This window comes from Halichoerus grypus, chromosome 6 (genome assembly GCF_964656455.1).
Source record: "Halichoerus grypus chromosome 6, mHalGry1.hap1.1, whole genome shotgun sequence".
NCBI classification, from domain to species: domain Eukaryota; kingdom Metazoa; phylum Chordata; class Mammalia; order Carnivora; family Phocidae; genus Halichoerus; species Halichoerus grypus.
Genome location: NC_135717.1, coordinates 26282640 through 26299185, shown reverse-complemented (window position 1 = coordinate 26299185; position 16546 = coordinate 26282640). Strand labels below are relative to the sequence as shown.

At 51.4% G+C, this 16546-nt stretch overlaps 1 protein-coding gene across 1 annotated transcript; it reads right to left on the bottom strand.

Moving 5' to 3' along the window:
• Window positions 1-8713: 8713 nt before the first annotated feature.
• On the bottom strand, window positions 8714-15724 carry ITPRIPL2 (ITPRIP like 2). Its single transcript, XM_036098963.2, has one exon. The coding sequence runs from the start codon at window positions 14871-14873 to the stop codon at window positions 13275-13277; it is 1599 nt and encodes a 532-aa protein (XP_035954856.1). The 5' UTR covers window positions 14874-15724; the 3' UTR covers window positions 8714-13274.
• Window positions 15725-16546: the final 822 nt, after the last annotated feature.

The window sequence follows — 16546 nt, the reverse complement described above, 5'->3', positions numbered from 1 at the left end:
GCTGTGTGCATATGTGTGCTCATGCATGTGGATACACGTGATTACATAGGTGGGCATGGAGGGTGTGTATGCCCGGAGTGTGTGCATGGGGGTGTGTGTGTCTGTGTGTATCTGTGAGTGCTTACGTGCCAATATGCATGCACGTGTATAGGAACTTGCTTGAGGACTCGGTGTCTATAGGAGGATGTAACATGGGACCGTGTCATTCTGTATAAGGACGTGAACTGTGGATGTGTGTGTAATGTGCAACAGTGCATGCACGGGCGCATTTGTGTGAATGAGTGTGTATGAGGTCGTGTGTGTCCCTAGCTGGGTGTAGCTGGACAAGTTAATGAAGCATTCTGTGCCTCCATGCCCCAATGTCCAAAATGAAAAGGGGTACTTTGGTGGATCAAAGGTGGCTGCTAATTCTTTGCCAGTCTGGCCACCGATAGGTGGGGTCCCTGTCACTTCCCCTTGAACCTGGGCTGGACTTGTGATCTGTTCTGACCAATGGAATCTGGGCCTTAGAAGACCCGCAGTACTTCTGCATTTGCAAATGTGGAACGCTGCCTCTTGGAACCCAATGGCCGAGCTCTGAGATGCTAGAGCCCGAAAGTAAGGCCATGTGGCGGGAAACCAAGGCACGCCGTGGGTCACCAGTGGCCGCTGAGCTCACAGCCCACAGCAGCACCCACTGCCCGCTATGGGAGCGAGCCCTCCTGGAAGGGACTGTGGTCCTAGCTGACATTATGAGGAGCAGAACTGCAGCAGAGCTCAGTTAACTCACAAAATCGTAAGGTGTCATAATGGAGGTGGCTGTTTCTTAGCCATTAAGTTTTAGGGTGGTTAGCTATGCGGCAGTCATACCTTGTAGAATTTTTAAACACTTAGAACAGGAGTCGGCAAACTTTCCCCATAAAGGGCCAGATAGTACATATTTCAGGTTTTGCAGGCCACGTAGACGCTGTTGCAACCACTCAACTCTGATGAGTATTGCCAAAGCAGCCAAGGATAATGCATTAATGAATGCGCATGGCTGTGTTCCAATAAAACTTTATTTACACAAAGAGGTGGCAGCCTGGATTTGTCCCGCCAGCAATCAGCAGTCATTTGCCTAGACCTAGCAAACTGCCTGGCATACAGTGAGTGTTTCAAGGGTTAGCTATGCGTGTGTGTGTTAGAGTTTGCGAGTGGGTATGTCTGCTCACGCGTATGCGTTCATGCACACCTGCAGGGGCAGCACGTGTCAGAATGAGTGTAAATGTGTCCATTGGTTTAGTCGTTCTGTAAGACAAAGCAGTAGGCTCATATCAGCTAACGTTTCCACGCAGCTACCTCAGGCCTCCCTGCTTCTATTCTGGGGAGAAAGGGAAGAATGGTACAAAGCCAAGAGGACAAAGAGCTGGTATGTCCCTATCGTTTGCATCTGGGCTAAGTTTGGAGGGAAGCCATCATCTGTCAGTGGCTGAGCTACCGTAGGGCCGCCAGCCCACGCCTTCCCGTCTGCCGAAAGGAGAAGTCAGTCCTCTGGGGAGAGGGGGAGGGGACGCTGTAAAAATGAAAAAGGAACACTGGCGCTTTTAAGGAGGGGCTTGGGGAATGGGGAGAAAGCTATCCCCGCCCCCCCCCCCCCCCCCCGCCCCGCTCTCGCTCCTATGGTGGGTGGCTTTTCCAGGCAACTTGTAAACATCTGCCTGCTGGTTTCATTTTGATCTCCCACTGTGGGCCTCATGAGGGGTGACTTCCTGCATGACTAACCTCCTTGGCTCAGTTTGCAAGGGCCAGAAATGAGTGTGAGTGTTGTAGCCACGCAGATGTGGATTCAAATCCCTGTTTGCACTCACTATGTGGGGCATGTGGCCTCACTTTGCTGAGCCTGTTTCCTCACTTGTAAAGTGGGGATGGAGGTAGTGGTATTACCTGCTAGGACTCTTGCAGTGGTCAAGTGGGGATGGTGTGTGTCAAGCATTTGGTACAGAGCTCTGCACTTAGTAAGTGCTCTGCAAGGTGACTCCCAGAGACAGACCCTCAGGGTTAGTGTGCAGGGCTTCAAAATTTCGGGGAAGCCTTCTCTAATCCCCTGGGCTGCTGTAAAGTCCCTTCTGATTTACAGAGTCATAGAAACCTCCTTCCTGCAAAGCATTCACCTCCCCTAGTTACTCAACACCAAGTGGCATGCTTGTTGGTCCAGCAGCTGTCTCATCCAGCAGACTGAAAGCTACAGGCAAAAATAAGATGGAGTCAGTTTTGCTAACCGCTCCATCCCCAGGGCCAGCACGGGTCCTGGCACGTAGTTGGCACTCAGTGATTCTTTACTGAATGAGTGAATGGAGATGGAGCATTTCATAATTGGGACGTCCCTGGGGTCCTGGGAGAGGGCATCTTCTTCCCGTCTAGTACAAACACAGGCGTGTGAGGGGCTTGCAATGGGTTCTTCCCAAACAGGGTTATGATAGGAGCCCTCTTCGGCATCCTGTTGCATGAACAAGTTCGGCTCAGCTTCTCCGCACTCACAAAGAATCTCAATGTTTCAGTTAGGGAGGCTAACATCACAGAGGTTTATTTTTCCCTTACGCAAAGGCCACCACGTGAGCCTCCCGAACTCTTCGTAGTGACTCGGTTCCATCTTGTGATGCCACCATATTCACGCGCGACCTATAGTACCTCTGCAGGATCGCGTGAAAAGTCCCTTGTGCTCCTTGCCCGGTGCTGGGAACCGGTCTGTTGACCCTGCCTGGCTGCAGTGGGGCGGGAAATACAGGGTTACTCATCGAGCAGGAGTGTCTCTGGCAAACCTGGGAAGGGCTCAGGCTCCTCGGCTGGTCTCATGCGTCTGGGTTTAATGATAGGACAGCCAAATGCATTTTGAATCCTTGGAAAATGGAGATCCCTACTGATTAGACTGCTTTTGGAAACCGGGTATTCATCAGAGGAAAAATAATCACTCATCACAAATCCTTTGCTTAAAACAGGGAGCAGTGTTTTCAGCCTGCAGTGTCTGGCCACGTAAGACCCTGAGGGCACCCCCACCTCTAAAGTCCACCCCATTTTTCTCCATGGTTGAAATATGTCCCAATGGTTTTATTTTGATAGGATCGACAGTCACCCATCAGAGGCTTAGCTCCTAATTCGAGGAGACCAGTGATTAAATAAACCACGAAGATAAACATCTTCTGATGAGATAAGGTCATTAAAAGCTTCTAGCTTGAGTCTGGCATGCAGTAGGACTCCTAATCCCCCACCCCCCTCCTCCCCTCCCCCCGGCTTTATTGGAAGGTGCCTTGATGGACTTTAATTTTTTTTAAGTGCAAGCTCAAAGTCACTGCATCGAAGATGGTAGTGGAGGGAGGAGGGAGACGGAGACAACGTGTGGGCAAAACCCTGAATATTCATGAAAAGAGCCAGCATTTTGTAAAGACAGACTGTATATGATGTGTGTTTTCGCCAGGCTAGAAGACAAAAAGAACAAGGGCAGTGTGCCTCCGAATAGAGAAGCTTTTCTTTTTCTTTTTTTCCTGAGAAGTTTCAGGATGACTCTGATGCCTTTTATAAATTAATTTTTTTTTAAGATTTTATTTATTTATTTGACAGAGAGATAACGAGAGCAGGAACACATGCAGGGGGAGTGGGAGAGGGAGAAGCGGGCTTCCTGCCGAGCAGGGAGCCCGATGTGGGACTCGATCCCAGGACCCTGGGATCATGACCTGAGCCGAAGGCAGACGCTTAACGACTGAGCCACCCAGGCGCCCTATAAATTAATATTTTTTCCTGTTTCCATCTCCTTGGGGTTGGAGAAAAGGGGAACTGCCAGTGGGATTAAATCCTATGCCTGTGTAGTGATATTTTGCCCTGTATCTCTCAGCTGAAGAATTCCATCCTGAACTCCTATAATTTCACCTCTACCACCGCCCTTCAGCTGTCTCTGCCCCAAAGCATTCCTCACACATACCAGCTGGTATTTCCAGGTTCTCTGACCTAAGGGCCATCTGACTGAAGGCCCATATGGTTCACAACCCTGGCTGCATTCTAGAATCATCCAGGGAGCTGTAAAAAGTACCCCATACTTGGACTACACTCCCTGAGTTTGCTACCTCACTGGGCCAGGGTGAACTCTTGAGTGTGGACAATTTTCTTTTTCCCTTTAGAGAGAAAGAGAGAGCGCACAGGGGGTGGGGTGAGGGGGGAGCAGAGGGAGAGAAAGAATTGCAAGCAGGCTCCAAGCCTGACCCAGGCTCCATCTCACAACCCTGAGATGATGACCTGAGCTGAAATCCAGAGTCAGACACTTAACCAACTGAGCCACCCAGGCGCCCCACTGAGTGTGGACGATTTTACAAAGCCCCTCATGGATTGTTATAGAGCCAGGACTGAGAACCATGAGCTTGAGCTTTCCACCTAGGACTCAAGCAGTGAAAATGAAATTTCATTTGAGCAATGAAAGAAAGAGAAAGCTTATAAGAAAATGACATAATTCAGAAGAAAGAGCTATGGGGATGGTGGATCCTCTCCCTGGATGTCCTCCCTCCTGGGACAAAATTCACAACTGCGGCTCCCTCACAGGCCTGAAGGAGAGGAAGCTTGGTGGTGGGGAGGTGCTGGGCAGAGTGCCTGAGGGTGACCCTACCCCACTTAAGACATGGATTCACCTTGGGGCACCTGGGTGGCTTAGTGTATTGGGCGTTTGACTTTTGGTTTCAGCTCGGGTCATGAGCTCGGGGTTGTGGGATTGAGCCCCACATGGGGCTCTGCTTAGAGTCTGCTTGTTCCTCTCCCTCCCCTTCTGTCTCCCCGCCCCCCAAATAAATAAAATCTTTTTTTCAAAACAAGGAAAAAGAGATGGATCCACCTTCCTACTGTTCCAAAGATGCTGGAGCACTACTCCAGAGACAACAGCTAAAATTTGGATAGCATGTCTCAATTTCACAGGCATTAGTCTTTGATGCTCCAAACAAACCTATAAAAGGCAGGATTATCCCCACCCCCGCCATTTTGCAAATGAGGAAATTACCATCCAGACAAGTTAACTGACTTGCCCAAAAGATTACCGCCACTGAATGGTAGAGCTGGGACTTCGGTTCTAATATTTATTGAGCATTTACTATATGCAAGGACTAAGGCAACTATTTCATAATTACTTCTTCTTTGACACCATCTTCTGCTATTCCTTGTTAGCATTTCTGCAGCAAAATCTTATTTACCCACTAATACCCACTCTTCCTTCCTGTTCAGCTCGGGGCTGCTCCGTGCCACGCGCCAGGCTTTCTTTCCCAGCATCCCTTGCAGCCAGGGGTGGTCACGTGACACCGGCGTGGCCAACCACATGGAGGGAGACACGGGCTGCCTTCCGTAAGCCGTTCTCTCTTCTCCTTACACAATGTCTGGAGCTGTAGCAGCAACTGTGGGATCTCGAGATGACAAGTAGGAGAGGATAAAAGTGAAAATACCCAGAATGGCGGAGCAGAGAGATGCCTGGGTCCCCGATCCATCCCCGAGCTGCTGGCTGCCCACCTCCAGGCTCGGGCGGATGTAGAAGAATAAGCCGCCATTTGTTTAGGTTTTTATAAATCGCGGCCAAATGTACTCCTAACGGATAGAGTTTCCTACATGCCCGTCGTGGCTGCTGTTCTTTTCCTCTACAAGTGAACACACCGCCCAGCAGCTCAGCGGCAAGGAGCCGGCAGCCGAGCGCCGCTGAAGCTTGGCCACTGCGGGCACATCGGATCCCTACCTGGGGCTTGTCACCTGAATCAGCACTTTTGTTTTCCCAGCCTCTGTTTGCTTTTTGTTTTTAGAAGATAAGGGCAAATGCTGGAACACGGTCAAACAATGGAGTACACGCGTGGCGCAAAGACGGTGGCGTTGGCCCAACTCAACCACCGAATGGCAGGCCGACACCCGCTGCGGCAGCTGGTGAGGGAAGTCTGGATTCCTGCAGGCAAGGTGGTTTGGGGCATCAGTCAAGCACTCGTATCCAAGTCTAGCCGCTTGAAAGTCAAATGTACGGAAGTCAAGGACGGCCTGTGTGTACTCCCGCGGCAGCCCATGGATGCCAGACTGGTTTTTTAAGCCTCCAAATCAGTTAGCTATGGCTGAGCCACCAACTATCACTAACTCAGTGGCTTAAAACAATGTCTGTTATGTCTCGGAGGCTATGGACCAGCTGAGTGCTTCTGCTAATCTGGGCCAAGTGTGACTGGTCTGGGCTGGGCTCGGGCAAGTGTTTCAGTCCGTTTGTTGTCAGGTCGGTGTGGGATGGCTTCATTCGCGTGTCTTGCAGGTGGCTGGCTGTCCGCTCTGGTGACAGGATTGATGGGGCCACGCGGTCCCCCATCCTCCAGCAGGCTAGTTAGTCACACGGTGGCAGAAGGCTTGCAAGAGAACAATCAGAGGCAGACAAGGCCTCTTGAGCCCCAGGCCAGGAACTTGGGCAACATCCCTTCTGCCACAGTCTACTGACTAAAGAAAGTCACAGTCATTTAAGTTTCAGGGGTAGGCGAAACCCCAAAGGCATCAGTGCAGGAAGAGAAGGAGCATGGGGGTCATTTTTGTCATCAGTCCACCATTGTACCTGGAGTGAGAGCTTTTCCTTGAACGGATCGCCGTGGACATCAAGGAAAGAGAGAACAAAATCGGAGTAGCTAGAGAGATGGTTGTGTGGACAAAAGGGAAACCATCCTGTAGTGGAGACAGAATGAGCAGCACAGGGAACAGAGGAAGAGGTTGGAGACACAGACTAAATCAAACTTCCATTCCAATAATTACTTCTACACTGCCCGCCCGTTTCTGGTGCTTACTACGTGAAACACGATTCCACTAAATCCTCTCTCACTCCTACGAGGGAGGTTCTACTATGAATCCCATCTTATAGATGAGAGAATCAAGGTTCTGAGAGGATTAGGTAATTTTTTTTTTTTTTAATTTATTTGACAGAGAGAGACACAGCGAGAGAGGGAACACAAGCAGGGGGAGTGGGAGAGAGAGAAGCGGGCTTCCCGCAGAGCAGGGAGCCCGATGCGGGGCTTGATCCCAGAACCCCGGGACCATGACGTGAGCCGAAGGCAGACGCTTAATGACTGAGCCACCCAGGCGCCCTGAGGATTAGGTAATTTGCAGAGAGACTCGCGGATGAGAGATGCGGGACACAAGACTTGAAGACAAATCTTTTGGTGTCAAAGCATTGGCCCTAGCCAGGGCTCTGTTCTGTCTTTAGGGCAACTTGTTTCTGTCCCCCGCTCAGGCCCCCTGCCCAGGCCTGGACTGCTGCAGCACCTGGAGACTTCCCAGTCTGATTACTTCCAGCCGATTTTTTTTCCTATAAAGGGCCAGAGAGTAAATATTTGCAGGATTGTGTTGCAATTATTCAGCTCTGCCAGTGTAGGCTGACTTGAGCCAGGGATGGTATATAAAGGAATGGCACAGCTGTAAAAACTTTATTTACAAAAACAAATGCATTGCCAACCCTTGCTTAATCCATCCTCCTCCACCTTGCAGCCAGAGTGAGCCAAACTCAAAGGCCACCTGCCATTCCTTGCCTAAAGTGGTTCACCAGTATCTCCGGGGATCAGTCCAAACCTTTATCATGGTGTCCAGCCCTGTGATCGAAGTGTGGCCCCTGGGGCCACCGGCATCACCATCACGTGAGGGAGCTTGTTAGGAAAGCAGAATCTCAGGTCCCCAGCTCAGACCAGCTGGATCAGAATGTGCACTCTAACCAGACTCCCGGGTGGTTTGCTCTTTCCGGTTTGAGAAGCTCTGGCTTCAAGACCCCCGTATCCTCCCTCTCCCACCTCATCCTTCGCCGCTGGAGCCTCCTCCCTCCCGCCCGCCCCCACTTTCCAGCCAAACTGAAATGCTCCATTCATCTCTGTCCTCGATACATTGCTCTCCTGCCCAGCTCCCTCCACTTAGCGAGTTCCTACCAACCGCTAGATCTCAACGTAGATGTCACTTCTTCCGAGCAGCCTTCCCTGAAATTCCCGAACCGCATAAGGTGCCCCTCTTGTTTCCTTAGCCCTTCCTCACCACCACCCACCACGCTGCATGGAAACCACGGAACTGCCTACCTCTCACAATGAGTTTGCGAGCTCCTGACAGAGAGACCACATCCGTCTGGGTCACCGCATGTGTCCTCAACACTGGGGACAGTAACCACTCAACAGCTACTTGTGGAAAACCGAACAAAACATACCCACCACCTCTCCCCGGGCCAAGGATCCTACACAACACTGTTTCATCAGCCTGTGGCTGCAGGTTCTCTCAACTTTCACCTGGCTCCAAGACTTTGAGGAGTCCTGCCTCATCTCCAAGATTCCATCTTTCAGTAAGCCCTGTGGTTTTTCACTATTAGCAAATGTTTACCATGTGGAGAGGGCCCGAGGGCCTAAGAGATTTCTGAGCAAAATTCTTGAGCAACAAATTAGCTACAGGCCAAGACCTGAATTGTGTTATGGGGTGTGTGTGGGAGCCAGGCAGAAGGTTCTAGGCAAGGAAAAAGCCTTGAAGGCGGGACCCCAGGCTGCAAACCTATAGAACTGTGAACTAACATCCTTGCCCGCCTGTGTACAGCGCCAACCGTATACAGTTATTCTAGCACTGCTGAGTGGGAAAAGACTCCCGGACACCCAGATGCTGAAAGCGAGTGAGCTTGTATAAGGAATCACAAGCCAGGGCATCCACAAGCTGCCCTTCAGGAAGAGGAGAGCCCTCCCCAAATCTGACATTCAGTCCAGAGTTTTCTACAAGTTCCTTTATTAACAAAGCAAAGTATAAAAGAACAGGCCCCCCTCAAAAAACCCAAAAGATTAAAAGTGCAAATTTACTCCAACCTGAAATAGAAAACAAATGGCTGGCCCCAACTGTTTGGGCCATGGAAATGTGGTGTGATCTAAAACTTTTAATCACACCCCTGTAGCAGCGGGATCATATGTGATTAACCCTTTGGTCTCTGTTATCGGAACAAACCATATACTATGACTGCAGCCAGCAGACTGCATCAGAGTACACAGCTGGGGGTCAGAATACACATTTAAAATAACAATAAAATAAGAGGAATGTTTTAAAGTCAAGTCACTGAATCAAGGCACAATTCTTTTTTAAAGCAAAAGGTGCTAAAAATATTCCTGAATATCTGATACTTCAAAAACCAGATTACATATCATTTTTTTAGGCTATTCTCTCTGTATAGATGATTGCATATTCACCCTCTTCCAACTTATACTTGCTAAATTCCCATCAAACCATGTGCTATGTAGGTATAAAAGAAAATAAACAGTAGTGTCTAAGTAACAGATGTGTGATTAAAAAAAAAAAAATTAACAAACACCAAGATGATAACACTGAACTTTTTTCCCTCTCAAGGGTCACTGGAAATGTTAATGAGGTTCATTTCCCCCACTACTGGGGAAGGCGGTAATAGCCTGCCTCCAGGTGGGTAGGGATAAGTTAAGTCTTCTTAAGTTAAGTCAAAGGCCACATTTTATAGAAAGAGTGACTTACTCCATGAGGTTAAAAAAAGAGATGCTTTGGAATCATGTTTGGTTCATCCCTTCCAAATGCGAGGTGTCAGTTTTGGTGGAAGCCAACAGTGTTCTCGGCGATGGGCATGGTAACAAGCCTAAGAAGCTTGGCCTGAAGACCCAGCACTGGTTTTCTGGGGTCCAAGGCCACCCACCATCACTGCTAAGCCACAGTCTGGGAGACTACTTAAAAAAAATGACTAATTTAAAAATAAGAACAAAATACAAATCAAAAAGAAACAAGTTATTCTGCAATCCTTCCTGATTACTCATCTGTGAACTCCGAGACAGAGCACCGACTCACCAGGAAGGAAATGCCAAGAACTGGCCCCCAGTGGTTTGCTTGGAGGATGTGTAGCTGGACAAGAACAGCTCCGGGATCGAGGGTCCTTCTGGGAACTATGAGTTAAGTGTTATCTGTGGCCCTGTTATTTTTTTTTTTTTTTTTTTTTTTGGTTTGTTTCTATAATAAAGCTTAGCTCTGAGAGATAAGGACTTGAAATATCACACCCCCAACTACGTATAACGACAACATCTCCAGAACAATAAATATAACCTTATATATACTTGGAGGATTAACCATGTTCGGCAGGGGTCGCAAACTGGTGGCCCCAGGCTCAAGCAAATGCTCTGTTTGGCCCACTTGGTGTGTGGGACAATTTAAAACGATTTTGTTTAAAAATGAGAAAGTTTCACTTTAAAAAAAAAAGAATCCTGATTTCCGGCCCCTCCCTCCCTTTTTCCCAGCACAGAGCTGACCAATGGCTGCCCTGTTTAAGAGGGGCATAGCCCCCACCACCCACCCACCCCTTCCCGGACTGATATCCCTGCCTTGCTTCCGCAGGCTGCTGAGTTTGCGACCCCTGGCTTGAAATAGCACATACCTAAAAATGTTTTTCCTACCCAAACCTCTTGCACCCTCATGTGATTCCCCCCCTCCCCCGGGGTTCCCCTTCTCGCCATCTCTTCCTTCACTTCCCTCTTGAGGCCTCTCTCCTGAGTTCTTCAGATTTCTCTTGGTTCCCTTGCTCTCAGTCTCCCTTCTTACAGCTTCTTCCATTTCCTCTTGCAAAAAACCGTCTCCTTTTCTCAGCCCACAACGAGCCTTCCAGGATGGCTCCCAAGACTGGTCAGTGGGAGTTACTGAAGGGTGTCTTCAGGCAAAATGGCTGAGTCATCGTCCCCAGAACTTTTCTTCCGGCACCGGCTGGACAGTTAATCTTTTTTTTTTTTTTTTTTCACCACGAGCAATTTGGAGGCTTGTATAAGAATCTTTGCATACATTAATCTCTAGTACCAAGTATACACCAAAAATGTGTACATTTCAGATCAAGGAGGTGATGGAGCCCTGATAAAAGACAGAATTGAGCTTAATTTAAGTGCCTCGGGCAACCATCACACCTGGCTACTATGCCATATTATTTCATTTGTACACAGTACATGTTTGGGATCACTACACATTGATCAAAATTGATCGAAATCTCTAGGTTTTGGTTGCCATGTACAGAGAACAATCGCTCAGCATGGCGCTTAAATAAAACATTAATATTTTAACAATTCACAAACACAATGCCCCATTAATTAAAAAATAATAATAAAATTTAAAAATCTTGAGGATGGATGAGGCTTTGGGTAATTAACCTGAAAAAAAAATAACAAAAACACTACAAGAACAAAAATGTTACCAGATTTAAACTTCAAAAGACTAGCAAGATAAAAAAAAAAGGAAGCTATCAACTCAACTAGAGACATTTGGAAAGTTCAGCTTTTAAAGCTTTATAATCCTTCCAATAGCCTTGCTGTTCCCCATTTCAGTAGACTTAACAAGACTACAGGGGGAATTGGGGCTGATATGGAAACATTATAAATATATATATATATAAAGATCTACTTACTCTTTACATCTGTTTTAAAAAGTAATTTTAAGAAACACTCTGCAGTTTATATCTTTGCAGGAAGTTGGTAGACTGATCCCTTTATTAAACTCAGTACCTTATGACCTAACACTGACCTTAAAAACTGGGAATGACTTTTGTGATATCAAGAGGAACTGTCCCCACAACAACCTCAAAGAGCGGGCATGACATTTGCAACTGTTTCTCTTACAGTCCAAGGTTGCAAAGGATCTAAGAAGTCTCTGCAGCTCCCGCAAGGATCCCCTGCAAATCATTTATTCACAATGATTTCCTGCAGTGGCCAAGTAGGTCCCCTAAAGAAACTTTAAAGAATTCCCTCAGAATAACCCCGAAGCTAAACAATGGCCCTATTCAGGTGGCTATTTCTGTCTTCCAAGTTTTACCTTTAAGAGTCTAAGGAAATACATGTCTTTGTCAAAAATATTAAAAAGTCCCAAAGTCTAACACTGGGTGGGACTGGCTGCATTTTCTATTAGGCAAGCAGATGATGGACTATTCTGAACCTAAACCTAAAGCGAGTTGGGGATATTGATGTCCAAAGAGAAAAAACAGCAGACTGTTGGCCAAGAGCTGTCACCCGCACCTCGCTCTCCTCGGCTGACTGCTGATCCGTGGTCAGGGAGCACAGAGCCCAAGATACTGAAGTCTATGGGAAATGCTTTACAAGACCTGGGCCAAATCAACCGCTCCTCCAAGTCGGCCTTAGGACCACTTAAAGGCCGCCAGGGGGGTGGGAGGGAAACGTGGTGACCACTAACCATCACTGAGCACTGACTCAGAGAGCTAACTACATGCTAGGCACTACGGCAGGCATTTGCTCATTATCTCATGAAACTCAGAAAGACATTTCCATGCAGAGGAGTTTGTTCAAAAGGCTTCAAACAACAACAACAACAGTTTCCGTCTCCAGCCAGCAGCAAGCTCTGGTGAGTCACCTGGATAGGCAAAGACTGAAATGTATCTTTCTCAAAACCCAACCTGTTTTCCCTGCTCACCGGTATGGTCCTAAACACATATTTTTTGCTACTTGGCGCCCCTGGCTCCCGGTGCGCTCTCCATGAATGCCTGCTGACTGGTACATACCCTAGGGTGTGCCCGCAGGATGTGAAGCAAGCCTGCTTTTTAAGACTGCACATTTCTTTATAATAAAGGTAACTGGCCTCCCTTTTGGATGCAACACTTGGCAGTGGCAATTACCACAAAATGAAAGGACTGATCAAAATAAAGTGCTATTTGCTCTGGAAGTTTCTCTAACCAACTCTTGACTGCCCCTCAACACATGTGACTTAATTCTTTGCAGTCCTGTCAAACACCCGTGATTGCACCACTTAAAAAACACATTAATATTAATTTGAATAGTGAAAACTGTGTTCCTCAGAACATTAGCCCCTAGAATAGAACTTCAATTCCAGTTGTAGATAAAGATTCCGATTTTTTAAAAGACAACCAGGAACCCAGGACGGAGCAAGTAATTATAGGGGGAAAAAAAAAAATAGCTTCTTAAAATTTGGGGGCCAGAGATCTGTCTCAAAAACTGACAGAGGGAACTTTCTCTGCAGCTAGTTCTTGTTTCCTTTATTGGGCTTCCCTAAAAGCTGGATCCTTTGCAGAATCATTCCACACAAACCAACATTTGAACCAACTCTTAGCTGCTGGTGTTGGAGGTCTTTCTGTAGCTTGCTAAGGATACGCTGGATTGTGGAGTCGGGGGGACATGTAAGCCACCATATGTCGCCCACCGAATTTTCCATCACCTTTGGCACCTCATTTCCTTGCATTAAACTGGCTTCGTTGCCACCCCCACCCCATCTGGTGGGAGAGGCTTTAGGAGCATTAGGCCGGGTGGGGGCACTGCCAAGGTTTATGGCTGATCTTCGGGGAACCCCTGCGTGCGCTGACTCCGGGGTGGGGGGCACCTGGCAAGGTAGCGAGGACCCCCGTAGCCCCGGAGAAGTTGGGGCAGCCTTCGCCAGGTGGACAGCAACCGCGCCGCTGCAAGTTCCCGGGCGTGCCTGTCGAAAGCAGCCAGGAGATCAACGGGGGCAGCTTCACGCAGGACCTTGGGCAGCGGGCCCACCTCGGCAGCCGCCCCACCAGGGCCCAGGACGCAGTGGAAGAGCGTGTGGCGTCTCAGCAGGCAGTCCCTAAGGAACTGCACTAACTCCTCCAACCGCTCGCCCAGGTGCGCCTCGTCCCAGCCTGAAGCAGGGGCCCCCTCCCGCAGCAGCACCGCCAGCAGCACTGTCTTGAGCATGTATGAGGACAGGATGCGTCCCCACTGGGTGGCGGCCGTCGGGTCCAGCCCGCGGGCGCCCAGGTCTCGCAGAGCTTTAAGCAGCTGCAGGCACTTGAGGTAGCAGGCACCTGGAGGGGCCCGTTCCTGCAGCCAGCTCAGCAGCTTCTGCTCCTGCCGAGCTGTGTTCACACCCCACAGTGCATCCGTGCGCAGGCCTCCAGGGAGCTCCGACAGAGGCCCGACGGGCGAGGGGGATGGTGGCGGTGCCACGAGGAAAACGCCGTCGCCCAAATGCACAGCGGGGATGAGACGCACCGCCATGGAAAGGCGGCAGCAGCCGTAGTCGGTGCGGCAGGGCAGGATGTGCAGGGTGGGAGCCTGCTCCAGGCCGCCCGGGGTCAGGCTGACCCGACAACGCCCCTCCAGACTGTAGCGCACGGTGGCCAGGGAGCGCTGCAGGTGCGCCTGGAACCAGCGCAGCACCAGCGCGGCAGAGAGGTGACGCCGCCCGAGCACGTCCACGCAGAAGCCGTCGGCGAAGGGTTTGCAGTCCCGCAGCCAGTGGCTCCCGGAGGCCCCGGGCGGCGCCTTGAGGGCGCACACGAAGCAGCCGCGGAAGGCGGGGGCCAGCGCGGGCTCGGCGCCCAGGCTCCGCGGCTCCAGCGCCACCAGCGGCGGGAGACGCAGCGGCACCAGCACGTCAAAGCCGTCGGGCCGCCGGATTTTGTGTTGCTCGTAGGCGCTGCCCACCTGGATGAAGTCTCCACGGAAGGCCAACGCCAGCGCCCCGCCGGGGATGGGGCCGGGGGACCCGCGGGCGCGGCCAGCCCGCACCAGCTCGCCTACGATTCGGCTCACGTGCGCCTTGCTGTGGCCCAGCACGTGCGGGGACAGGCGCACCTCGTGCTCGTAGTAACTCTCCAGCAAGATGCCAAGACTCGGCTCTCGGAAGTGTCTAGGAGAGAAGGTCGGGTGGCTCCCCAGGCGAGGAGACCCTGGCAGGAAGCGCTGCCGAACAGCGTGGCGACAGCGCAGGAGGATGTAGCCAAGGAGGAGCAGGACGGCCACCTTGAGCAGCGGGAAGCCGCCGTCCGCACCGTCGGGGGGCTCGGCCCGGGCGCCCCCGCTTCCCCGCAGGACATGGTAGAGGCACACGAGGGCCGTGCAGAGGCCGGTCACCAGGGGCCAGAAGACGCGCAGATTGAGGGTGTAGTGCACCGACATACCGGGCGCCCGGGGCAGCGGCGGCCTTGCAGCCCAGGGCGCGAGCCCCGGCGGCGCCCCCGGCCCAGCATGCGGGCAGCGCCCCGGCAGCCCCGCGGTCCCGGTCTCCTTCGCCTCCGCGGCGGCTCCCCCCTCGCAGGGCCGGGGGAAGGCGCCCTCCAGCTCGGCCTCCTCTCCCAGCTCAAGTTTTCCTTCCAGCAGCGGCCCGCCCTGCACTCCCGGGCCCCGGGCCGCGCCCTGTGCCGGCCGCACACTGCGTCCCGCCCGGCGCCCCTCCCCGCCCGGCGGCCCGGCGCGCTGCCCGCGGCCAGCTTCCGACCCGGCCCGGCTCGCCTCCTACCCTGCGCGGCACTCCCGGGCACCCCCTCGGCGCTCGTTCCCGCTCTCCTCCGCGCTTGTTCCCGTTACTCGGCCCCAGGAGCTTCCTCTTCCGAGGGGACAGGAGTCCGCGCCAGCGAGCGGGGAGGAAATGCCGAAGTCTGGAGCCGTGCGCGGAGCCGCCGGGTGGCGTGGCCCCCTCCCCGGCCTCCGCCTTAAAGCGACGCGGGGCGGCGGGAGGGACTTCAGGACGCGCCTGGAACTGGCTTCTCGCGGGTCACCCCCCGCCCCCCTCCCCGAAGGCAGAACCGGGAAGGGCCTGATCCCGGGGCGGTGGCCTCGTCCCGGGAGCCTCTGGAGTGGTGCTCACAGAAAGTTACACGGGGAAGTTGAGAAGGAGGAGAAAAGGGCTCACACTCAGGGTGTCCCTCCCCGCCCCCCAGCCAAGCGAGTCGTGGCGCTGGTGGCGTGGCAGGCTCTGGCACGGAAGTGGGGAAGTGGCCGCTGCCCCACCGTGCTGCCGTCCCTTATTCAAACCAGTATTTACTGAGCACCTACTACGCGCCAGGCAGTAGGCTAGGAGCTGGGGAAACGGCAGTGCGCAGGATGAGCCGAGGTTTGTGCCCCTCGTAAAGCTTACAGCCTTTCTAAAAAAGGAAACCAAAAGAGAAAGGATCCCGTAGCAGAAAATGCTCTGAAAGAAACAAAAGGGCGCGAGGGAGTGAGAAGGTGGGGGCTGCTCCATGGAAGCTGGAGGCTCACTGCGGGCTGACGTTTGGTCTGAGATCTGAACGAGGAGGAGCCAGCCTTGGGAATAGCAATTTCAGCTTTTACAGAGGACTGACTGCGTGCCAGTATTGTGCTAATCACCTCCCACATACTCCCTCCTCGTGTCAATCCTATGAAATGTACACTTGTTATTTTCCCCATTTTTCAGTTAAGGAAACTGGGACTTAGCTGGGTTCGGGGACTTGCCCAGGATCACACAGCTTTAGCAGAGCTGTGCCTTGAATATAGGCATCTAGATCCAGAGAAGCCAGGGGGCAGGACTCAGAGAGGGGGACGAGGGAGTCTCGTCCTCAACTGCTGGGAATTCATCTGTGTCCTTTGTCAGGACCTGCATTGAGACCTCAGTCCTCCGGAAGTTTTGTTTCATAACAGGGAACACTCCCTGAAATAATCTGGATTTGTTTAGTTAAACTGGATTTATTGAAATAATTACCTTTATTTATTTATGCTCATTGCACCTTCCCACCCCCCCAACACCATTTAAGGAGAGCAAAGGTGAATGTATTAAAACTGTCATAACTGGGGCACCTGGGTGACTCAGTCGTTAAGCGTCTGCCTTCGGCTCA

What these genes read in the sequence shown, in the direction of transcription:
- ITPRIPL2 (XM_036098963.2), bottom strand. Translation starts at nt 14,873, where the DNA reads ATGTCGGTGCACTACACCCTCAATCTGCGCGTCTTCTGGCCCCTGGTG.